The 26,127-nt window shown below is 48.1% G+C and overlaps 1 protein-coding gene across 3 annotated transcripts in view; it reads right to left on the bottom strand.

The window, feature by feature from the left end:
- DUS4L (dihydrouridine synthase 4 like) overlaps nt 1-26,127 on the bottom strand; it is an 88,319-nt gene that overhangs the window by 43,535 nt on the left and 18,657 nt on the right. Inside the window, exons 1-3 of one of the 3 annotated variants that reach the window (XM_065398084.1) lie at nt 11,550-11,678; nt 10,814-10,921; nt 321-421 (exon numbers count right to left, since the gene is read on the bottom strand). In XM_065398084.1, coding sequence (XP_065254156.1) covers nt 321-421; nt 10,814-10,905 — 193 coding nt within the window. In that variant the 5' untranslated portion in view covers nt 10,906-10,921; nt 11,550-11,678. The other 2 variants (XM_065398170.1, XM_065397913.1) reach the window with 2 other exon arrangements.

Genomic DNA, 26,127 nt, shown 5'->3' with positions numbered 1-26,127 from the left:
CTACCATCCAATTACTTACTTATCTTAATCATATTTGGCTTGTAATTTCTGATGGGATGCAACAAGAAGTGGTCTGGCTGAAGTTCCATTTGTTCTCTTGCATCATCACAAGACTGTATGATTGTGTATGTGTTACTAAGTCTGCACACACAAGTTTAAATGCCCCCCCTCCAAAAGAGTGTTTGAACTGAAATTTAAAGAATATCAAAAATGTTTCTATTCACGTTAAGTTTGTACTCTTCCTGTTTATCTATTGCCGATGGACCCCGTGTACCCTTTAAACAATTTTCAACACACAAGAAGATAGATTTACTACTTACCAAGAAACAAAACAATCAGTAGAACGATTATTGTTAGGAATGCCTTATTCCAATAATTTGCTATTTTATTCCATAGTGGAATCATAAAGATCTTCTGCCATCTGTAAAATAACATTGTGTTAATCCCCCAAACATTGAACATTTGTGTAAGGTGGTTATCTTCTAGAGTTTGTCAATACTTTTAATTCATAATAACCAATCAAGATCTAGTAACAACTCTTTCAACTGCAATATAATTTAATAGTGTTAAGCTAACTACAACTTTGCCTACAACCCAGTTTAATTTCTCTTAAACCAAAATAGAAAATGTTACAGACAAACTGTGTTTATTCATATTGAAAAAAAATCTGTCACAATACTAGCTATTTTCCAACTGTACATTCTTTTGCCTATAAACTTAGCTTTACTACTTGTATGCTCTACACCCATTACAGAATAGAGAACTTCAGGGGAAAATGCATAATCCATAGTGTACCATTTAATTTTTATCTACCTGCAAATAGTCTTTTCAAGTGAGTTAGGAAAAAGCTATCTGTAAATCATAAGATCTTCACATTAAAATGAAGTAAACTGACAAAAAATAGTGGTTGTAACTCACTATGCCAGAGTGATTCCTTTCCAGAGGGCATATCTTTTAACAATGAAAAAAAAAAAAAAGCTCCCCACCTCATTGAGCAATTCCTTACTACACTGGGCACCACATTCTTCCTTAAAAATGAAGAGATGTATCCTACTCTTGGGTTTACATTTTAGGGGAGGGAGTTAACATCTCTGGTCAAGAGTAAAGATATATACACTATGAAAGCCAGTCTCCAGAAAATGGAACCTCCCCCACCTCAAAAAACAAAAACCAACCAACAGTGGTCTTGGATGATCAATGTCATTGCTTTGTTTTATTTAGTCATTCAGCATTAATGGATAGATCTGCAAAAACTTCAGTTTGCAAAACAAAAAGTACAACAGAAGAAGTCTGGAATGTTTAAATGAACTGCAAACCAGTAAGAGAGAAACTGGAAGACAGAAGACCCTATTTTCTGCTGGTGTAAACTGGCATAGCTCTGATTTCAAGGGAGCCTATGCCCCAATTTACATTACTACATTATTTGGCCCAAATCTACTAGAAGACAGAAGACCCTATTTTCTGCTGGTGTAAACTGGCATAGCTCTGATTTCAAGGGAGCCTATGCCCCAATTTACATTACTACATTATTTGGCCCAAATCTACTAGTGGTTTATCATCTGAGAATTATTCTATGTTTGAGTCAGAAGGGTTTCATCAAAAAATAATTATGATCCACAAATATTTTTAAAATTTGTATTTTGTTAGGTTGTGTGTGTTCTGTTGGTTTGCAGCTTACTAAGGACTTGATCCAAATCCTGTTGAAAGTAATGGGAAGTCTCTTCATCAATCCTCAGATGAAGGATTAAAAAAATTGTGTGCAATATTATCCAAATAAATATCATATAAATATAACAAATTTCCATTATATGCAGAAGATGCTCAGAAGTTGTGCTAATTTAAAACAATTGATTTAAGGCAGATTTGTGGTTCTTAAAGGAGAGAATTATAGAATCCTATGATTTGAGCAGGGGGTTGGACTAGATGACCTCCTGAGGTCCCTTCCAACCCTGATATTCTATGATTCATTAGGAAGAAACTTCTTCTGTGCACAGGTCATTCCAGGCATTTGATTCCTCAAAAGCAGCTGGTACTGACCACTGGTGGGACAGGAATTGGACGAGATGGATCACTGATCTGATCCAATATGGCAATTCCTCTGTTATGGGTCACTTGGCAGTGTGGTTCCATCCGTCCAGATTTTTGTATTTTGGTATTTTTAATATACTCACCAGACAGGAAGTTTTGCTTATTATCAGAATTTTAATATCTTCCCATTAACCCAAATAAGCACAGTCACACAGGAGCGCTGCTTGAACAGACAAGTGAGGGCATGTCTTCACTAGCAATGTTAAAGCAGTGAGCTCTCCCAGCGCTGTAAAAAACAAAACAAAAAACACCTCCACGAGGAGAGTAGCTACCAGCACTGGGAGCGCGGCTCCCGGCACTGGTGCACTGTCTACACTGGCACTTTACAGCGCTGAAACTTGCAGTGCTCAACTCTGAGCAAAAAAGTTGCAGCGCTGTAAAGTGACAGTGTAGACAAGGCCTGAGGCCTTGGCTACACTGGCGCTATACAGCGCTGCAACTTGCTGCGCTCAGGGGTGTGAAAACGCCCCCCCCCCCCGAGTGCAGCGAGTGCAGAGCTGTAAAGCGCCAGTGTAATCAGCGCCTGCAGCGCTGCACGCTCACTCGCAGCGCTGCAAGCTACTCCCCTCGGAGTAGGGGAGCTCTCGCAGCGCTGGCGGCGCGACTACACTCGCGCTTCACAGCGCTGCCACAGCGCTGTGAATTGCCAAGTGTAGCCAAGGCCTGAGTAACTGAAACTTTCAAGAACAATAGGACCACTTCCTTGCTTCAACTGTACCTGCTTTAACTGCTGTGACAGACTCAGCTCACAAGACCATCTAGAAGTGCTTCGCAGAGCACAACTTGAAAGCACTGCCTTAAGGTATTGTCACAAGTGCTAAATGTAGTCTTTGATCCAGCAAGATTACCGTGACAGTTTTGTTAACAAGATAATTAAACATGTAATTTAAATCAAAAAAGGATTTTGTTCTTTCAAAATAACATTTTAAGAGACCTGAATGCTGTAAATCAACCTCAGAGCTAGCACAAAATAAATTGGACACTAGAAGAGCCCAATATATCCCATTATTATGGCACAAATGAGCCAGAGTATATCATCAAGCATCATGTTTAACATTTGAATGAATACTGGAACCTAGTAGTATTGTGGGTTAATGAATTACTCATCAACTGCGAAGACAATTGAAATCCTAGTTACAGCATAAATGAAACTGGGTTTAATGTTTTCATTGTAATTCACAGTGAATATCTGCATACATCATAAAACCAGATATTCTTATTCAACCTGTAATGACACCCATACAGCAGCTTTCTTTCTACAGATTATCACTATAGTTTAGTTTAACTTTCAGAATACCTTTTTCAGTTCTGCATAGCTTTCTTAAATTTATTTGGGCTGAAATTCTCCATAGGCTGCTAGGTCTCAGACCTATTAGACTCTCGGGCAGGGGTGGGAGGAAAGAAGTAGTCCAGGACTGGTGGTACATACAGGCAACCATTTTAATGCATATGCCATAGGTTGTTAGGACATCCCTTTGGGATGAGGATGGGCCTCTCTCTCACCCCAGACATCCTTAACTGGCTGTAGACATTGCTGTAATACCAGTTTGGAGTGTGCGGTGCAACTCTCTGGCTGTAAGTCTTAAGGAGGAAGCTCTCCCTCCCCCGCTTCTGGGCATAATAGCAGTCCAAAACAAAAGAGGTAAACAAAATAATCCTGCAAGTCACAAGACAGTCTGGGTTCACCCGACTGTTTTTTCAAAAGGCAAAAAGTCTCTGCGAAGGGGGCTAGGTTCCTAACCTCCTGAGTGCCTGAGGGGCCCAGGCTGAGGGTCCTGCACTTTAAAAAAATAAAATAAAAATAAAAGCAAAGATGGTCTCTCCATCCATCCAGAGGGTCCAGGCAACAAGTATTTTAGCTGCTCTCTCCTGTGACAGGCCTAAACCTGAGGAGTCAACTGTAAAATGAACTCCTTTGAAAAATAAGGAGTGAAGAGGACTGGCTCTTGGAACAACTGTTTTTTTCAGGGTGTTAAAAGTCTTTTAACAGTTGTCCTTCTGGTGGACTCTCTTTGGACTACCACCTTTTATTAGGTCCAGAGGGGCCCCTGATAGTGGTAAAAGCCAGGGACAAATCACCCAGCTAGTTCAAGAAAGCATCTTACCTCTTTCTTTGTTTAGAGAACGGGACATGCTGACAATACCTGCAGTATGATAATCAGTGGCTCAGGTTGGCTTCCTCCCTCATTATAACCCAAGTAACTAACTTCTTGATTGGCCAGATTGGCCGTGATCCCTCCCCCCTCAGCCAGCAACTGAAAAACAGCTCGTACTTGCTGCACATGATCGTCTCAGTTGTTGCTATAAATATTGTCCAAATATGCAACGACATACTGCTGATGAGGTCTGAGAACCTTGTCCATTAAATGTTGCGGCTGCTCCATGCAAGCCAAAAAGCACTGTCAGGAAGTGGAAGACCCTGAAGGGTATCAAGAAGGCTGTTTTTTCTTGTGATTCAGCAGCGAAGAGGATCTGCCTTTTGTAAAATCTACTGTAGTGAGGTATTTGGGAGCTCCTAAATGTTGCAACAGCTCATCCACTTGTGGCATAGGGTATGGTGTCTTGGTATGGTGGTGTATTAGTCAATTCTATCTGGGTGCAGTGGCGAATACATTGCAGAAGGCCTCACCGAGATGTAAAACCCAGGCTCTTTGTTTAGGAGACTGGCACCCATCTGTACTTGTGCAGGCTCTTGGTGAATGGGTGCTTGAAGCCCCAGTTTGGGTTCTGGTAGGTGAGAAGAGTTAAACATCCCTTCCCTGGTTTTCCAAGGCTTCCGCAGGTTCACATGGGAAATACTGTTTTTTTCCCCCTCCTGCCAGGCAGGCAGACTTTGTAGTCCACAAGGTCAACTGAAAAACCACTTCAAAAGGCACTTGCCATCTGCCTAGCACTATGGATTCCATACTAGGGAGTAGCAAAAGTACTCATTACCCAGACTGGAAGGTCAGTAGGCATGCACCCTGGTTATGTTTGTTCTTGCAAGCTCCCCTCTCCCCCCCGACAGGTTTTCACAAGCAAAAACTCCCAGACTCGAGGCACTCCCTGACATGGAGAACATACTGGGCCATATCATCTGGCCATGCTGTTCCCAGCCCTCATATAGAAGGTCTAATATTCCTCAAGGCTGTCATCCATATAAACAGATCAAAGGGAGAGAATGCAGTGGAACTTTGCAGTATCTCCCTTATGACAAACAAGAAGGGAGGAAGTAATTGGTCCCAATGCTTGGGATCAGAGGATAGAAATTGTTTTTTAGCATCACTTCAAGGGTTTTGTTGAATCTCTCTAATCCATCTGTTTGTTGATAGTAGACTCAGCTAGTCCTACCAGTCCAGGACCAATCCCAGGTGTTGAGACTGTGTCAGTGGTTGCGGTCTCTGGTTTTCCTAGCTTGTGGATAATTTCCCGAAAGTACCACCAATACCAGCCAGTGGCAGACCAGCATTGCGGATATAGCCACCGGGAGGGTATCTGTATGCCAACCCATAGTCTTCTGGAGTAGGCCGTCACATCCCCATTTATGCACTGGAGGAAGATGGCTGGGGTAAAAGGGACCCCAGGTGAGACTAAGGGAATCTGTACCAAGTTCTGGCCACATCCTGAGTCCAACAGACCTTGCACTTTTGTCCTCCTGATCCGTTATTTTGGTGGGTCCTTACTTCTATGCTATTCTCTGCTGTCCATACCTCAGCATACTCTTACTCCAAAAGGGGGCATTCTCTTGGGTTCCTAGCTGCACACACAAGAAACAAGCTGGCATGCTGTGGTGTGAGCTCATTCTCTTGACCAAGCTCAACCCTGCCTATTGTAGGGGTCTGGCATTTAAATCCGTACTTAGTCTCAGTAGCTGGGACAGGAACCAACTTGCCCTGGTTAAGTTTTGTCCAATCCGTTCCTCGCCTGTCGCTGTTCCTCAGAGTTGGGGTGAGGAGGTGTCATCTTAACTGAAAGGGAGCATACTTGACATCTTCTGCTGATCAAGGACATCTCCTGACTGGGCTTCACATCAGACTGGTCAGCTTTCTAGCCCCAGCATGTCCTTCCCCCAAATCCCTGGAGGTTCCTCAGCAGCCATGAAGTTTTCCATCACCTCAGTTAAAGACCCTGGGTGGTCCCCCAGTGGGGATTATTCATATGAACTGCTCAACCAGTATTAACTCGTCCACTTGAGCTCCAATTTGCTCCTCTGGCTGCAACCACTGCCAGCAAATGGCCCTTCAATTTCTGAGCCATCCCCTGTGGCCATGCTCCCCACAGATATGTTTCTGACTGGAAGCAGCAGCTGTCTCTCTCTTCACTAATATAGAAAAAGTCCAGCATGGCAGCCTTAACCAGTGTATAATTCTGTGCAGCCACTGGGTCAAGCTCTTGGTAGTCTGCCTGTGCTGGGCAGGGTCCAATGCTCTGGAGGCACTGGGAGGCCACTGCCATCTGCTCTAAAGTGGACATCACAGAATCTTTCTTGACATCAGGACCCATTTCAGTCAACTTCATATGTAACAGTGGCAGCACTGGCCCTGGGCTCACAGCCAACTGCTGGACCACCGGCTGCCCCGTCAGTCACTATTGTACCAAGTTGTGTTGCAGGTCTTCTGCTTAGTCATCATCTCTCATAGCAGCTGATGTTGTTGGCTCATCTGCAGCTGTTGTTGGGCACCCAACTGTTGCAATAGCTGCTGAAGGAGCTGTTGTTACTGAGTTGCCTGTTGTTGCTGGCTCTCCCTCAGCCACCTGCAACACTGCTCTGGATCCATGCTGCTGGGGTTCTCTATCTCTCACGTGCATGGGCTTTCAATCTCCCCCAGTTTACCCTTGTGTCAGATTTAGGAAGCTAATGCCCACATTCTCCACCATGTCATAGATTGTATTTCTAAGACATCCCCTTGGGGTGAGGGTGGGCACCTCTCTTGTCCCAGACATCCTTCTCTGGCTGTAGGCATTGATGTACTGCCTATTTGGAGTGTGAGGTGGAGCCCTCCAGCTGTTAGTCTTAGGGAAGCAGCTTCCCCTTCCTTCTGGGCATAATAGCAATCTCTGCAAAGGGAGCTGGATTCCTAACCTTGAGTGCCCCAGGCCGCATGCTCTGTGATTTGATGTAATGTAATGTAATGTAATGTAATGAAATAAATATATACATACACATTATATATATATATATATATATATATATATATATATATATATATATATATATATAAATAAATAAAGTAAAGATGGTCCCTCCACCTCTCCAGAGGGTCCAAGCAGCTGAAGCTCTTTAGCAGCTCTGCTGGTAAGCAGTCCCTGCTCCAAGGGGTTTGGGTGATCAGTGTTCCCATTGTGCTTCTCCAAGAGTGCCATCCTGTACTGTGTTTGGATCCTCCCTTTGAAGGAGCTCCTCTCCAGGTTTGAGGGGCCTCACAGGGGCACTGGCTTTGGGCTGACTGTGCCCACAGGATCTCTTTAACCCCTTCCTCACTGGCCTCCCACCACTGCATAGTACTGGCAACTCTATACCTGACAGTTTCTTAATCACCTAAGCAATGAATTTGACCTTTCCCCCTCCAAAAAGTTTCAGAGAGGAGACAATAAAACTATCTTCAGAGAGTCTTCCAAGCCTAAGGATAAACATCCCTCTTTTCTTTCATTCATCCTCAAAGTCTTACCCAAAAGACATTGAATTCAGTTCATGTGCCAGCCAGAATGATGAAAGTCACTTCTTTTCCCATAGGTGGAGCATGTTGCCTTCACAATACTTCCAAGGCTCAAACCTCCCTGGTAGCAAAGGTTTGTGCCCAAATATCTCGATCTCTGGTACCCTGCAACCTGCTAAAAAGCCTACTCACACAATGTGATCGGTGACAAATATATTTAGAAATAAATATAGCTGTCTGAAATGGTACCATTATCAGAACAAGCACAGGACATGCAGTTGTTTTCCAGAACTCAGGCAGTAATGACAATACTTCTGTTGGCAGACGTGATGCCACAGGACCCACCCATGCTAAAGGAGAAACACCTATCTGGCCAATGAACACAGTGTAAATCCAAACTTAACAGGATCTAAAGTTGTGCATGGGTGGGTGGAAGCTAAATGAGGCACAGATCTATCAAAATTTTGGGAGACCCCTCAAGGAAGATTCTTACTTCTGCCTCAAGCTTCCACCTCGCTCAGAGAAAAGCTCTTCGCTACCAGCCCAGCCCCTCACATCCCTATAAAGAAACTCTTCCTCCCAGCCCCCTAGAATAGATTCCTTTTCCCTCCAACTCCCAAGTCTTTGATCTTCCTGCCAAATTATACAGTTCGGCTCACTCCAGCCACTAGGCAGCCAGTCAGCAGCAATCCAATCACCTGTCCAGCATGCTTCGGTTTGTACTGTCTCGTACTTCACTGCTTTGTCTCAGTGAGTAATCTGTGAGGCCTGAATCTCATAGATTCTGCTTCAGGGCCTGATCCAAAGCTGACTGAAGCCAATGAGAGCCTTTCCATTGACTTCAGTGGACTTTGGAACAGGCCCTTAATCAGCTCTTGGAGTTGTGAAGAAATATGGATTTAGGATTCATCTCTTCCTTTTGGCAGAAGAAAAGGAAGTTAGAATGCTCAGGGACTGGGCAAGAAACCCCTCTGGATGGCTGTGGGTACATACTCAGGGCAGCAAGTGAAAAAATTAATTGTATTGTATAACTACAGTTACTATAATTTCAGGAAGTGCAATTCAGATCAAAATGAAGAGATCACTATGGATCTACAGTATCTCTCTCTCTAAAATCGTAAGGGAGGCATTCCGATACAACGGCAATGGGAATACAAAACCTTACACTAGCTATAAATCCTAAAATAAATGTCACAACTCTAACTGCATGAATGGTGCCACTAGAATTCATCTTATTTTGACAATTCTAAATTTGATTTGACATTAGAATAAAAAAATTAATCTAAATATATTTTATGCCAACCCATAACATTTCCACTTGTAAGGTCTACCATAGGTTGAGAACCATTTCAGCATTCCAACCTAGTGGAGATCAGGTAAAGTGTAAATTCTCCATGCTAGATGTTCAGAGGGTGTGGGGGAAATGGGATGTCCCATTCCACTCTGAAGTATCAACTATGAGTGGATGTATACACAGCAGCAGCAACAGATGCCGTGTGGAAGTGTTGTTAAGCAGGTGGGGGAGTGGCTCTCTAAAGAGCTGAACTTTTTTAATACAGAAACTAACAATAAGATGACAAGTGCAAACCCCAGAAAGTAGTTGAGTATTTTAAGAATACGACAGGAAAAGTCATGCTCCTGCTCAGGTTACTATAAGAAAGCCACAGATTAATTAGTGGGAAAAGTTACCTTCTTCATTCTGATGATGTGAGCTGGGGTCTAAGGCCGCAGAAAAGAAAACACATTTCATAGAAGATTATGTTATAATCTGAGGCAATAGTAAGTTTTCTACAAAATGTTAAGGTTTGATCCTCTAGCAACATTTTTGGAGCTAATAGGGCTCTCCCACACAGGGGAAAAAATAAATTTACATGATCAAAGATAAGCAGCGGTATGAGAGAAAGTTGTTTTAAGAAAATTAGGTAAGGAAGGCAGTACTTTGCATAAAGAGAGGGTAGCTGGTTTACTTCCCTTTCAGCTTCTCCCCCTTACTAAAGGTTGGGGGAAATTAGTTTTAAAACACTTGTATACTGGCCTTTTTTCTGGGACTAACACCAATTTCTTTGGTTCTCATATAAGCTTATAGGTGCCTCTCTTACTGCTCTGTTAAATTCCATACATCAAGCAGGAGAATTCTTTACTTTTGGAAGAATCTTCACAAATTGCACCTAGTCAACACTGAAAAGCAGGAGTGCTTTATATTTCCTTCCATTCCCAATGCCTGGTGCAAGGTAGCACCAAGGAAAATAGCTACTGATTCACCTCTGATTTTTCAGATTCCTCTGAAAAGAGGCTGCTGCCTATTTATCCACTAATAACTTAGTATGAAAAAAGCAACAGAGTCCTGTGGCACCTTATAGACTAACAGAGGTATTGGAGCATAAGTTTTTGTGGGTGAATACCCACTTCGTCAGATGAAACACCCACGAAAGCTTATGCTCCAATAAGTCTGTTAGTCTAGAAGGTGCCACAGGACTCTGTCGCTTTTTACAGTTCCAGACTAACACAGCTACCCCTCTGATACTTAGTATGAAAAGAAGCCATACATTCTCCTCTAAACTGAGCATTCAGAAAATAAAATTAAATGGACTGACTTTCCTCTTATTGAAACAGAGAGAGAGAGAGAGAGAGAGAGGAGGGCACACTAGAATTATGACTAGAAATAAATAATTATTAGCAACTGGTGCAGAAAAAACGGTTCTGGCCATGATTTTCAAAAATAGGTGCCTAAAGTTAAGCTCCTTGGTGTGGGTTTAGGCACCTAAATAAGTGGCCTGATGTTCAAGAGTGTTAAGCATAGGGTGACCAGACAGCAAGTGTGAAAAATTGGGATGGGGGTGGAGGGGTAATAGGTGTCTATAGAAGAAAATTACCCAAATATCGGGACTGTCCCTATAAAACAGGGTCATCTGGTAACCCTAGTTAAGCACCAAGTAGTTCCTATTGAATTCAGTTCTCAACCAGCCCCAAATGTGGTAATGAAAATATACCTGAACCACAACGTTAGGTGTGTTACAACAGTAATATGTAAATAAAAACCTTATAAGATGTCTTAACACAAGGCCATTTAGTGTACAGTGGATCCCTACCTTAGTGGAGAAATAAACGGTACACAGAGCAGTAAAATCACTCCTATTTCAGTATACAGAAAGGTTGCAACTGCTGTCCACTGAAAAGTCATCTTCTCCCTGGACGGCCTGCAGGGGAGGACAGAGCAGTCACTGCAAGTTGGCTTTGAGGAACCCAGGATAAATCCCGCAGTGAGCAGAGCTCAGAGGCTGAGCCAAGCTTCTCCATTTCAAGTTAAATCGGATATTTAAGGCCCAAACGCTCCCTCATCCCCGGGAGGGGCCTCAAGTTGGGTGACTGGGTAAAGGGCGAGGATTTTAAGTAACTTAGTCGAGAGGGCGCGCAAGCCTCCCCCTCCCCTTATGAGGAGCTCGGGCGGCCTCGAGGCTGCACTAACAGCCTCCCCTCCCCCCAGGGCCAGAGCACTGGATTGCGGGCAGCCGCCCAGCGCGCCGCGCTACGAGGGGGAATAACGCCCGGCATCTCGGGCGTCGGCTGAGACTCCCCGCCCCCCCCCCCTCCGTTCCCAAGACAACGCTACTGCACAGGGATCCCCCCACCCCTTCCCCGGCGCGGAGGCCAACGCCTCTGCCAAGCGCCAGGAAACGCCGCCGCTACCGGCCTGGGCAAGCTCCGGAGCATGGAGCTCGGCTCACCCGGGGGAAGCGGGGCCTGCCCAGGCTGCTGGGATGTGCGGCCGAGGCAGGGCGGGGGGCCGGCACGGAGCGAGGAGGTGTCAGGCTCTCACTGACTCACACGGAACAAAATCTTCCCTCCCGCCTCGGGGCAGCCGCGGAAACCTGCCTCCAGCCCCCCGAGCGTGAGGCGGCCGGGCCTGAGCGAGGCGGGGCTGACTAGCGACGCCTTGTCACCGCACCCGCTGACTGACGCCTGAGGCAGGCAGCCGGGCTCGGTCACAGCCTCCCCGCCCAATGTGAGGCTGGGGCGGGGCCCCCAGGGCTGAGGGAGTCGGGGGCAGCGATGCATAAGGGGAGGTGCCGCCTTCTGCCCAATGAGCGAGCTTTGGGCGGGGCCGGGAGCACAACAGTGTTCTGCCCCCCCAATGTTCATCCCGCCCCCTTACCCCTGCCGTGACTGGCCCGCTTTACCTTCCCAAGCCCCTGCTGGCTCTGCCCTCCTGCAGCTTCTGGCTTTTCTCCCCCCTCCAGACCCCTGTTGTCTCTGGCCGCTGACAGCAGCAGTCGCTGGGTCTGGCAAAAGAGGCCGCTGCTGCTGCATGCCCAAGTCAGGATCCCTTCCCACCTTTACCTCTACGGTTGCCAACCCTCCAGGATTGGCCTGGAGTCTCCCAGAATCGATATCGTTCGCCTGGTGACTATTTAAAGCAATCCAGAAGATTTGAATAGGATATTTTAAGAAAATGGCATTATATCATGGTGGGGAGGGGATCTTCCGGAATAGCTTCAGTCAGAGTTGTCAAGCCTATTTACCTCTGGCTCTTCCAAAACTGGCTCCTCCAGGAGGACCCCACCCCATAGGAACTCCAGGGGATGGGATGGGGGCAGAACAATAATACTGAGCATGTTTAAAGCATGTTCACAGCACCGTAGACATAGGCACTGTTAAAGTTGCCTAAACGTTTCCCGTTACATGACTCTGTTTACAGTTGCTGATAACTGTGCCAATCTTTAACCATTTGGGCTGGAATTTCTCATGTTGGGTCCTCACCCACAACCATTTCAGATTTGGGGACAACTTATACCTTCAAGTCAGCGGCACTGCTATGGGTACCCGCATGGCCCCACAGTATGCCAACATTTTTATGGCTGACTTAGAACAATGCTTCCTCAGCTCTCGTCCCCTAGCGCCCCTACTCTACTTGCGCTACATTGATGACATCTTCATCATATGGACCCACGGAAAGGAGGCCCTTGAGGAATTCCACCTGGATTTCAACAATTTCCACCCCACCATTAACCTCAGAGATCCACTTCCTGGACACTACAGTGCAAATAAGTGATGGTCACATAAACACCATCCTATACCGGAAACCTACTGACCGCTATACTTACCTACATGCCTCCAGCTTCCATCCGGGACACATCACACGATCCATTGTCTACAGCCAAGCTCTAAAATACAACCGAATTTGCTCCAATCCCTCAGACAGAGACAAACACCTACAAGATCTTTATCAAGCATTCTTAAAACTACAATACCCACCTGGAGAAGTGAGGAACCAGATTGACAGAGCAAGACGGGTACCCAGAAATCACCTACTACAGGACAGGCCCAAGAAGGAAAATAACAGAACACCACTGGCCATCACATACAGCCCCCAGTTAAAACCTCTCCAGCACATTATCAACGATCTACAACCTATCCTGGAAAACGATCCTTCACTCTCACACACCTTGGGAGGCAGGCCAGTCCTCGCTTACAGACAACCCCCCAAACTGAAGCAGATACTCACCAGCAACTACACACCACACCACAGAAACACCAACCCAGGAACCAATCCCTGTAGCAAACCTCGTTGCCTACTCTGTCCCCATATCTACTCTGGCGACACCATCAGAGGACCCAACCACATCAGCCACACCATCAAGGGCTCATTCAACCTGCATGTCTACTAATGTTATATATTCCATCATGTGCCAGCAATGCACCTCTGCCATGTACATTGGCCAAACTGGACGGTCCCTACGTAAAAGAATAAATGGACACAAATCGGACATCAGGAATGGTAACATATAAAAGCCAGTAGGTGAACACTTCAACCTCCCTGGACATTCTATAACGGATTTAAAAGTGACTATTCTTGAACAAAAAAACTTCAGAAACAGACTTCAAAGAGAAACAGCAGAACTAAAATTCATTTGCAAATTTAACACCATTAATTTGGGCTTGAATAGGGACTGGGAGTGGCTGGTTCATTACAAAAGCAGCTTTGCCTCTCCTGGAATTGACACCTCCTCATCTATTATTGGGAGTGGACTACATCCACCCTGATTGAATTGGCCCTGTCAACACTGGTTCTCCACTTGTGAGGTACTCCCTTCTCTTCATGTGTCATTATATAATGCCTGCATCTGTAACTTTCACTCCATGCATCTGAAGAAGTGAGGTTTTTTACCCACGAAAGCTTATGCCTAAATAAATCTGTTAGTCTTTAAGGTGCCACCGGACTCCTTGTTGTTTTCATGCTGGGTGTCTGTCTCAGGCTCATTTTTTTTTAATGTCACCCATAATCATTCAACTGTTTTTAGAAATGAGACTAGGCAATATACATTGTTTTGCTCTTATTAAATTCTTGAGACATTTTATTTGAAATGCTCTGATGCCCCAGCAGGGACTTGAAGTTTGGCGGAGGAAAGGGGTGGCCTTTGTGTCAGAACCGGGCCTTTGGCAGGAGTCCTGTGGAGTATACAGCATGGGATCATGTAATTAAAGACTATCAGAATACATATGCACAAGAGGGCTCAATTAAGGTTGCACAGATAACCTTAATTCTGGCATTCCCTAACTTTTGAGTGTTTGGCTTTCCATTCGTAATAATGTCCTTTTAATGTAGTTTTTTGTGTGTAATTAAGCCTTATAAATATTCTCACCATTTTACATACAAAGAAACAGAGACAGAAAAGTGCCTTGACACTGAGCCACAGATACAGCCAAGATTAGAACTAGGACTTATTGCCTCCCACCCAGTCCTCTCCAAATAGCAGGACAGTAGCTTAAAGGGTACCAGAGGTATTTACTCACTGCCTGGCAACACGAGGAGCTTCCTGCAGTGAGGGTAGCAACATGGTATCTGTCACTGGCACCTGCTGATCTTTAGATCTCAGGTAAAATGAAGTCAGACTAAAAACTACATTGAATTTGATTCTAAGATATTCAATGTGGTGGGTCTTCTTTTATTTGCTCTCTCTGTGATACCTTGCCCACTGGTGATGCTATATAAATACACAATATTCAAATTAGGGAAAAGTATAATACAGCATTGATGTTGGAATTTGGTTTTGTTTTCTTTTTTACTCTGATCAATTGATTTATTTGGAATAATATGACCCAGCATAAAACAATTTTTTTTGATTTATTGTTATTCATGTAGTATTGCAGCATAGTGTTCATGGCAGGTTATATGTATATTCCTACTCTTAAGTGCCTGCCATCTAAAGTTCTGATCTTCTTAGCATATGTGCAATGTGCCTCAGGTGGCACATGAGCAGGATTCATCATGCAATACATTCTGTATGGGCAGAAGTCAACCCACACATACCATCTGGCAAGAGCAGAGGACCATGTAACTAAACCTTCAACCACTGAAGTTAATGTAGGGTTGTCAGGCGTCCAGTTTTGGACCAAAACCTCTGGTCGAAAAGAGACCCTGGTGGCTCTGGTCAGCACCGCTGACCGGGCATCTAAAAGTCCGGTCAGCAGCGCAGCGGGGCTAAGGCAGGCTCCCTGCCTGCTCTGGCTCCGCGTGGTTCTCGAGAAGTGGCCAGCATATCCGGCTCCTAGGCACAGGGGTGGCAAGGGAGGCTCCGTGCTGTAAGGTGTTATTGGTGTATAGTTATACCTTTGTTATGTATTAATGTTGCTGTAATTCAAAATGGAGTCTAAGAATTCAAGATGGTGCATGTGGTAGGAAGGGTTTGAACTCCATCTTGGTATCCTTTCTTCATGGCATTTTCCTGCCAAAACTCTGTTTCTTGCCAGAACTTGAGGGACTGAGAGCTGGCTGGAACCGGTTGGGGGCAGTGTCTGCCAGAGTGTGCCTCAGGAATTCGCGCCACAGAGAGCATATAAGGAACTGTTAGCGATGACGCGGTGCCGTCCACCATCGAGGCAACCACATCCAGTTTCTTTGCGCGGCATCGGAACAAGACCATCGGATCAAGAGCATTGGATCAAGACTTCGGCTACTAACACCTGCCAAGGACTTTGATACTTACCTGATTCCTGTATTCTACCAAAAGATCCAGTGAAGGCTTTGCCATTAGCCCAGATCTGTTGATCTCCTGCTTTGGCGGTAGAGAGCCAGATCCTCCGATGTTCCTGAGATTCTGAGACGGCCCATCAGTTGCCAGTGACCTCCATCTGCAGTAGAAGAGAGACAGTAATTGTTTTTTGGGCACCTAATAGTTTAACCAAGGGACGGTTTAAGGCTCTGGGCTTTATGCCCCTTGCTGGAATCTATTCTTAGGTATTTGTAGTGATCCCATTAGTGAATCTTCCCCCTGTTGTAACTTTCCCTTAATAAATCTTCTTTCTGTTTAAGGTTATTTTGACGGGTTTGGTCACAGAAACCCCCTTGGGACTGTCACCTGATGTGCTGAGACTACCTCTGAGCCCGTTTCCTCTGCCAGCTTGGGACTTCAGAACCCTGTCTTGTTGAGCCAGATATGCTAATCTGTTGCAACACAGACCCAGGGTCTGACCTACACCCCCAAAGCTGCAGACTTAACTGAAAACGGCTTAGCAAGTGCTCCTGTCTCTAGCACCCAGACACCCAGCTTCCAATGGGATCCAAACCCCAAATAAATCTGTTTTACTCTGTATAAAGCTTATACAGGGTAAACTCATAAATTGTCCGCCCTCTATAACACTGATAGAGAAATATGCACAGCTGTTTGCTCCCCCAGGTATTAATTACTTACTCTGGGTTCAATAATAAACAAAAGTGATTTTATTAAGTATAAAAAGTAGGATTTAAGTGGTTCCAAGTAATAACAGACAGAACTAAGGAAGTTACCAAGTAAAATAAAACCAAACACGTCTAAGCCTTATACATTAAGAAACTGATTACAGATGAAATCTCCCCCCTAGAGATTTTCCAATAAGGCTTGGTCTACACTAAACCCCCAAATCGAACTAAGGTACGCAACTTCAGCTACGTGAATAACGTAGCTGAAGTTCGAAGTACCTTAGTTCGAACTTACCTCGGTCCACATGCGGCAGGCAGGCTCCCCCGTCGACTCCGCGGTACTCCTCTCGTCCAGCTGGAGTACCGCAGTCGACGGCGATCACTTCCTGGTTCGACTTATCGCGTCCAGACAAGACGCGATAAGTCGAACCCAGAACTTCGATTCCCAGCCGCCGAACAAGCGGCTGGGTGTAGACATACCCTAAGCTTCTTTCACAGACTGGACTCCTTCCTAGTCTAGGTCCAGCAATCACTCACACCCCCGTAGTTACTGTCCTTTGTTCCAGTTTCTTTCAGGCATCTCTTTGGGGATGGAGAGGCTATCTCTTAAGCCAGCTGAAGACAAAATGGAGAGGCATCCAGGGCCTTTTATATTCTCTCTCTTGTGGGCGGAAACCCCTTTGTTCTTCTGTGCAAAGTCACAGCAACAAGATGGAGTTTGTAGCCACCTGGGCAAGTCACATGTCCATGAATGATTCAGCTTTTTGCAGGCCGATGCCATTGTTTACATGTTAGTTTGAACGTTCCCAGGAAAGCTCAAATGTGGATTGGCATCTCCCAAAGTCCATTGTCAGTTAAGTGTTTCTTGATTGGGCACTTACTGAGAATAGTCCTTTCTCAAGAAGCTGAGCAAATGCTTCACTGAGGCTACTTAGAATCAAACACATTGAGATACAAGTACATAGCCAATATTCGTAACTTCAAATACAAAAATGATACACACATACAGACAACATAATCATAACCAGCAAACTACAACCTTTCCGTAGACACCCCACTTGACCTCCTCTGTACAAGACCTGGTGCAACCATAGGACCCTGGTTGAAACAATGATCTATACAGTCACAGTTCATGTCTATAACGTCACAGTTATATTCTCTCTGTCCTTTATTTCAATACAACACGGGCGGGAGGCACACAGATTTCTAACTCTACCAGTTGATAGATGCTGGTAGGAGTCGAACCTGTAATTTATATGTCACCTCCTTATTATTCTGTAATAGAGATTTTGGGGTAAGAGCACGCTGCCCCTTCCCTGAGCGCCAGCTTTGCTGCTCCCATTGGCCTGAAACCATGGCGAATGGGAGCTGCAGGGGCAGCGCCTGCGGACAGGGGAAGCACAAAGAGCTACCTGGCCGCCCCTGCGCCTAGGGGCCACAGGGACATGTCAGCCACTTCTGGGAGCCGCCAGAGGTAAGCGCCATCCGGAGTATGCAACCCTCACTCACTCCCGCACCCCAACCCCTTGCCCTCACCCCCTCCTACACCCCAAACCTCTTATCCCCAGCCCCACCCCAGAGCCCGCATCCCCTCCCACACCCCAACACCCTGCTCCAGCCCTGCGCCCCCTCACACACCCAAACTCCCTCCCAGAGCATGCAGCCCCCCTGCACTCTGAACCCGTCGGTCCCAGCCCAGAGCCCCAAACCCCTCATCCCTGGCCCCACCCCAGAGCCCCGCACCCCCATCTGGGGCCCTTACCCCCTCCCTCACCACAACCCCCAGCCCGGAGTCCCCTCCCTCCCAGAGCCCGCACCTTCTCCTGCACTCCAAACCCTTTGGCGCCAGCCCGGAGCCCCCCCTTGCACCCCAAGCCCCTCATCCCTGGCCCCACACCATAGCCCACACCCCCAGCTGGAGCCCTCACCCCTTTCCACACCCCAACCCTCTGACCCAGCCCAGTGAAAGTGAGCGAGGGTGAGGGAGAGTGAGCGATGGAGGTGGGGAGGTGGAGTGAGCAGGGGCGGGGCCTTGGAGAAGGGGCAGGGCCTTGGGGCAGGGGCAGGACAAGGGTGTTCAGTTTTCTGCAATCAGAAAGTTGGCAACCCTAAGTTAATGGCAAAACTTCCATTGACTGTAGTATTGGAGAACTGGGCCCAATCAAGAACCCTTAAATTACTATTGGTATCAGCTAATGCCCCAATTGCACATGCTACTTTCTGTAGGTAAACTCTGAGCCTACATGGAGCCCAACTGATTTAAATTAGGCTCTGCATGGGCACAGATGTCTAGGATTGGAGAACTCAAAGCTCCATACAGACGATGCTTACCATTTTAGGTTCAGGCCCTAAGTTAGTAACACCCAGCTGCATATGCAGGTAATGAATATTAAAATAATCCCAATATGGGGCAAGCATTCCATGTCTACAACAGGGGTGCTGGAACAATTTTTATAATGGGGGTGCTGAGAGCCATTGAACCAAACTGTAAACCCCATATATAATGGAAACCACTTCAAGCCAGGGGGCGGGACAGCAACCCTAGCACCTCTAGTTCCAGCACCTATGGCAGGGATGGGCAAACTTTTTGGCCTGAGGGCCACATCTGGGTATGGAAATTGTATGGCGGGCCAAGAATGTTCAAGAAATTGGGGGTTGGGTGTGTGGGGGGGTGAGGGCTCCAGCTGGGGGTGCGGCAGAGGTGAAAGTAAGCTGGTACGGGCCAGTATGGTGTACCAGCAAGAGCCAGTACGCCGTGCCAGACCCGACCAGCTTCCCCACGCTGGTGAGTTAAAGGGCCCGGGGCTCCCTGCAGTGGCTGGAGCGCAGGGCCTTTTAAATCACCTCCCGAGCCCCAGGGTAGCGGCAGCAGGGCTCTGGCGGTGATTTAAAGGGCCCGGGGCTCCAGCCGCTGTGGGGAGTCCCGGCCCTTTAAATCACCGCCGGAGCCCTGCCACCACTACCTGGGGCTCAGGCAGCGGGGATCAAGCAGCGCTATAAAGGGCCGGGGCTCCTGCTGCTGTGGGGAGCCCCGGCCCTTTAAAGCACCGCTTGAGCCAGGGCCAGTGCAAGGAAGTTTCGCGCCCTAGGCGAAACTTCCACCTTGTGCCCTCCCCCAGCCCTGCGGCAGCTCCCTGCCCCCCCTCCGCCCTGAGGCCCCCCCCCCATGGCAGCTTCCCCCCCGTCCTGAGGCGCCCCCCGTGGCAGCTCCCCCCCCCCCGGGAGCCGTGCGGCAGCTCCCCACCCCAGCTCACCTCTGCCTCCTCCCCGAACACACCGCCCCCGCTCTAATTCTCCTCCCCTCCCAGGCTTGCGGCGCCAAACAGCTGATTGGTGCCGCAAGCCTGGGAGGCAGGAGAAGTGGAGGTGCCGCTGCGCTGGGAGAGGGAGTCTGAGCTGCATGTGTCAGCGCGCCGCTGGCAGCCCAGCCCAGGAACGCTGTAAAAAAAAATTGGGGGCACCGCTTTTGGCGCCCCCAAATCTTGGTGCCCTAGGCAACCGCCTAGTTTGCCTTAATGGTAGCATCGGCCCTGGCTTGAGCCCTGCCGCTGCTACACCGGGGCTCAGGCGTACCGGTAAGTCCTTTAACTTACTTTCACCCCTGGGGTGCGGACTCTGGGGTGGGGCTGAGGATGAGGGGTTTGGGGTGCAGGAGGGTGCTCCGGGCTGGGCCTGAGGGGCTCGGAAGGTGGTAGGGAGATCAGGGATTGGACAGGGGGTTGGGATGCGGGGGAGGGGGCTCTGGGCTGGGGCTGAGTGTGGAAGGGGGCTCTGCGCTTGGGCAGGGGTTGGGGTGTGGGGGGGTGAGGGCTCTGGCTGGGGGTGCAGAGTCTGGGGTGGGGCTGGGAATGAGAGATTTGGGGTACAGGAGGGTGTTCCGGGCTGGGCCTGAGGGGTTCGGAGGGTGGGAGGGGGATCAGGGCTGGGGCAAGGGGTTGGGGCGGAGAAGGAGGTCAGGGGTGCAGGCTCTGGTGTGTGCTTACCTCAAGCAGCTCTCGGAAGCAGCAGCATGTCCCCCCGCTGGCTCCTACACGGAGGCGAGGTGCCAGCCAGGCGGCTCTGCATGCTGCCCCATCCGCAACCACTGTCCTGCAGCTCCCACTGGCCACGGTTCCCGGCCAATGGGAGCTGCAGAGACAGCACTTGGGGCGAGGGCAGCGTGTGGAGCCCCCGGCTGCCCCTAAGCATAGGAGCCATAGGCGGGACATGCTGCTGCTGCTTCCAGGAGCCGTGCAGAGCAGGGAAAGCCCCCGACCCCCTCCCCAGTGGGAGCTTTAGGGCCAGATTAAAAGGTCTCACAGGCCGGACACAGTCCGCAGGCTGTAGTTTGCCCACCCCTGACTTATGGTCTACCATGGGTTAAATGAACAGTCTCCCAATGTTAAAAGAAGCCTAATTAATTATGTTAAGTAATCACAGCTAATAATCCTCCCTTCTTGACTCTCTGAACTCAGCAGGCCTGCTCATGATGAGTACATAAAACAAAGAGTTACAGAACTCAGCAATTAAAGATAAGTAGTGGGCGGTTGAGTACAAAATTTGATTAGTGAAACTTCCAAGAAGGGTATAAACAGTAACACTATAAAGAATCCTGATTCTATTGAACTCAATAGTTTTACCATTTATTTCAATGGAAAACAGGATCCATCTGTGACACCCTGTCATATAATTATATATTTTGTACAAAGTATGCCTTGTGAGGTATCATTCTAAATGTCTTGATCTACTAAACATTAATATCTCATTGGTTTGTATGTGCTATCGTCGTCTGTGAAGTTATGAAGTTTTGCTATGTATGTGTGACGATCCCCTCTGGAGTTATCTGGACTGGTGATCTGCTAGGTCACTCCAATCCTTGACTCTGGGAGCCAGCCTTACCCTGCTCTGCTGTGAGAACCCCCACTCCTGGGTTTTTCACTCCTGAGCAATCCGGTCTCAGACAAAACCCTAGGAACCTCGGTCTTGCAGTGGCTAGTTATGCCCGCTGGACACTGCAAGCTTATATGAGTTCGTCAATTTAACAAATAAATTGATATGTATCAGACTTGTATTCCCAAGGGGAGTCTCTGACACGCTTCAAATCAAATGCACTGCTTCAGGTAGAATAAACAAACAGATTTATTAACTATAAAGATAGATTTTAAGTGATTATAAGTCAAAACATAACAAGTCAGATTTGGTCAAATGAAATAAAAACAAAACACATTCTAAGCTAATCTTAACACTTTCAGTGCCCTTACAAACTTAGACGCTTCTCACCACAGGCTGGTTGCTCTTTAGCCAGGCTTTCCCCTTTGATCAGCGCTTCAGTCGCTTGGTGTGGTGTCTGTAGATGTAGGTGGAAGAGAGAGGAAGAGCATGGCAAATGTCTCTCCCTTTTATCATGTCCTTTCTTCCCTCTTGGCTTTGTCCCCACCCCCCCTCATTCAGAGTCAGGTGAGCATTACCTCATTGCAGTTCCATACTGACCAAAGGAAGGAGGGTGACTCCCTTGAGAGTCTGAGGCCTTGGCTACACTTGCAGCTGTACAGCGCTGTGAGTTAAACCTGTCTTCGTACAGCTGAGTAGGGAAAGCGCTGCAGTCTGTCCACATTGACAGCTGCCAGCGCACTGTCGTGGCCACATTTGCGGCAATTGCAGCGCCATTGGGAGTGGTGCATTATGGGCAGCTATCCCACAGAGCACCTCTTCCTATTCTGGCGCCGTGGGTTGTGGGAAGGGGGCGTGGGTGCGGGGGATTCTGGGTCCTGTCCCAACGCCCCGTGATGCATCGCTTTGCATCCCAGAAATCCCTTTGTTTCCGTCCACCTTTGGTGCCATCTTTCAACGGTTTCTGTGCAGCGCGATCTGTCTGCGGGAAATGGAGTCCGAACTGCTGAGGCGTATGCTGACGAGTCTCGCCAGCACGTCACATTTGGCTGTCGAACTATTCCTTAAGATCCAAAGTGACAGTGAGAGTGAGGAGTCCGACGATGCTATCGAGCCGCGTAACGCGTACGACACGAAATTGCTTGTGGCATTCACGGACATGCTCAGCACCGTGGAACGCCGCTTTTGGTCTTGGGAAACAAGCACTGAGTGGTGGGATCACATCTTCATGGAAGTCTGGGATGACGAGCAGTGGCTGCAGAACTTTCGGATGAGAAAAGCCACTTTCATGGGACTGTGTGAGGAGCTCACCCCCACCCTGCGGCGCAAGCACATGAGATTGAGAGCTGCCCTGCCAGTGGAGAAGCGGGTGGCTATTGCAATCTGGAAGCTGGCAACTCCAGACAGCTACCGGTCGGTCGCAAACCAGTTTGGAGTGGGAAAGTCGACCATTGGAATCGTGTTGATGCAAATTTGCAAGGCCATTAATCGCATCCTACTCAGAAGAACCGTGAGTCTGGGTAACGTGCAGGAAATAGTGGATGGCTTTGCACAAATGGGTTTCCCTAACTGTGGAGGGGCGATAGATGGGACGCACATTCCTATTCTGGCACCACCCCACCTAGCATCCGAGTACGTTAATCGGAAGGGGTATTTCTCTATGGTTCTCCAGGTGCTTGAGGATCACCGTGGGCGTTTCATTGACATTAACAGGCTGGCCAGGAAAGGTGCATGACGCACGCATCTTTCGGAACACTTGGCTGTTCAGGAAGCTGCAGGCCGGGACTTTTTTCACAGAGCGGAAGATCACAGTAGGGGAAGTTGAAATGCCCATTGTGATCCTTGGAGATCCTGCTTACCCGTTAATGCCGTGGCTCATGAAACCCTATACAGGGAGCCTTGACAGCAGCAAGGAATGCTTCAACTACAGGCTGAGCCGGTGCTGAATGACTGTGGAGTATGCCTTTGGCCGTTTAAAGGGCCGCTGGCGATCCCTGTATGGGAAGCTGGACTTGGCCGAACACAGCATCCCCGCGGTTATATCCGCGTGCTGTACCCTCCATAATATTTGTGAAGGGAAGGATGAAAGCTTCACTCAGGCATGGACCTCCGAGGTTGAACACCTGGAGGCTGAATTTGCACAGCCAGAGAGCAGGGCTATTACAGGGGCCCAGCGCGGGGCTGCAAGGATTAGGGATGCCTTGAGGGAGCAATTTGAGGCTGAAAACCAGCAGTGATATCTGGTGCCCTGCACGGGAGTGAAGTGCAGTAGTTCCAATCTTTAGGAATCAGTGTTTGCTAAGCAGACTTGCAGTGCCTGTTTATTTCCTGGGCTAAGGAATCTTTTACTTTATGCAATAATAAAGAATGTTTTCAAAGCCAAAAAATCCATTTATTGAAAAGAAAATACATTTATTGAAAAGAAACACAACTGCTTGGGAATCAGAAAGGGCAAGGGGGTGGAGTGGGGAACGGTACAATCACAGATTCGCGTATGTCCTGTCTGGTGTGCTGTGCAGTGAGTGCTGCACTTCAGGATAGCTATACTGCATAGTGATGGGGGTTGAGTGCAGAGGATAAGGGTCGTGGTTTTCAGGGCTGGGTGGTGAAGATACTGGTGTTGGAGGCAGCTGGTGGCGTGAAGAACCCGGAAGTTGGGGAAAGTGGGTTGGAGGTAACAGTGGGGCACAAGGGAAAGAGTTTTGGGACAAGGGCTGTAGGGGGGGGGGCATTTGCATTTGCAGTACTGCTCCTTCTGCATGGCTACGAGCTCCTGGATAGCGTCTGCTTGGCTTATGCTTATGAGCTCCGTGCTTTGCCGCCGGTGCGCTGCGTTTTCCTGGCGGATCCTGCTTTCTCTCTCCCTCCAGTTCTGTGCTTTTTCATTCTCTTTAATAGATTGCCGCATCACTTCTTGCAGCATGTCTTCTTTGGTTTTTCACGGTCTCTTCCTGAGTCTTTGCAGTCTCTGAGCAGGCGATAAGAGGGACGGCTGAGGTCTCAAGGTTGTTGCAGCTGTATAGGCAAAATGCAACATTTAACAGAGGCAGCATTGTTTATACCAGACAGAGTAATGATTTCTCCCGCACTTAAGGCGGGCACACACAGGGTCTACACAATAGCATAATTTTCCCGTCCCAAACAGAGCACACATAACCCACAGGAGCCTCAAAATGGTGAGTAAGGGGGACTGATTGTTTCAGGGCTGTACTGTCCTCTGGGTTTCTGTGCCTTGGGGAGAGTCAACAGCTGCAGGGGGCACCTACACTGAACACTGTCCCAACATTTTCCACAGGAGTTCGTCCTGGACGATATCTCGCTGCTGAGGGTGACCTGGGAAGCAAGGGAGGGTCATCTACTGCAATGCGGCTTCCGCCCTGGCCCATATGCAGCTTGCCTGTGTGCAGCAATGGTCCCCCTGCCCCTTGCGGCACAGTGGCGCGGACACGTTAGCCTGGCTGGGACAAGGACCATGGTGGCTCCTCCGATAAACCTGCGCAAGCGCATTGCACACATTCTGGATGAGACATTCTTAGAGATTACCGAGGCCGATTACCGTGATGTGATAAACCACATGAATGCACTATTCCGCATCTAGGCATGCATGCCTAACCTTCCTCTCCCAAAGAGCCCGCACTGAAAAAATTCCTTCCCGAAAAAAAACCCGCTTACTGGGAACCTGCTCTTCTGTTTGTCCTCCACCAAGTACCGGCCGCTGCAACTGGCTACCTTCCTCCTGGCTCAAGAAGAGCTCCTGGCTGCATGGCTCCAGGGATTCCGGGGTGCCTCCATCCGCCTCACCAACCTCACTCCCATTTTCCTCCTCCTCCCACCCCGGCTCTGAAGTGTCCATGGTGGTGCTCGGAGTGGAGGTGGGGTTAACCCCAAGTATCGCATCCAGCTCTTTGTAGAATCGGCAGGTCGCGGGGGGAGCACCCGAGCAGCCATTTGCATTGCGGGCTTTGCGGTAGGCACTCCGCAGCTCCTTCACTTTAATCCTGCACTGCAGGGCGTCCCGGTCATGGCCCCTTTCCATCATGTCCTTTGATACCTTCCCGAAGGTATCGTAATTCCTACGGCTGGAGCGCAGCTGGGACTGGACAGCTTCCTCCCCCCAAATACTGATGAGGTCCAGCAACTCGCCATTGCTCCATGCTGGGGCTCACTTGGCACGTGGAGGCATGGTCACCTGGAAAGGTTAGCTGATAGCACTCCACACCACGCCTGGCTGAGCAAACAGGAAGGGGATTTTTAAAATTCCCGGGGAATTTTAAGGGAGGGTCACATGGTTGGTTACCTGAGGCCAGGGCAGTAGAGTTTGAACTGATGACCAGAGTGGCTAGAACAGGCATTGTGGGATACTGTCGAATACTTCTGGAGGCCAGTCACAGTGCATTGGGCGGCCACACTGGCGCCGTAGCACTGCAGCGGCGGCGCAATACACGGTATTCCTCTTGGGGAGGTGGAGTACATGCAGCGCTGCAGCCACGGAGATACAGCGCTGTAAGTGCCTTGCCAGTGTAGACGGGGAGTGAGTTACAGCGCTGGGGGAGGCTTTACAGCACTGTAACTCGCAAGTGTAGCCAAGGCCTAACAGATTCTTTTGTTGCTGGCTAGGCCAGCGTCCTTTGTTCCTGTGAGGCTGGGCTGGGTTTGTCCAATACCTGCCCTGATGAGGTGTGAACTGCCTCTCTGCTCTTGGAGAGTTTTTGCCTGGGGTTATTTTAAGCCATGAGGATACATTTTCAGCCTCATAACAACATACATGAAATTATAACCTAGAACATCTCTATAACGATTACTATCAGTGCATCATGAGTCTTCCGAAGACACCCGACATGATAAACTTTGCATGGG

Source organism: Emys orbicularis, chromosome 1, assembly GCF_028017835.1.
Source record: "Emys orbicularis isolate rEmyOrb1 chromosome 1, rEmyOrb1.hap1, whole genome shotgun sequence".
Classification (NCBI taxonomy): Eukaryota; Metazoa; Chordata; order Testudines; family Emydidae; genus Emys; species Emys orbicularis.
This window is presented reverse-complemented; position numbering and strand designations above follow the sequence as displayed.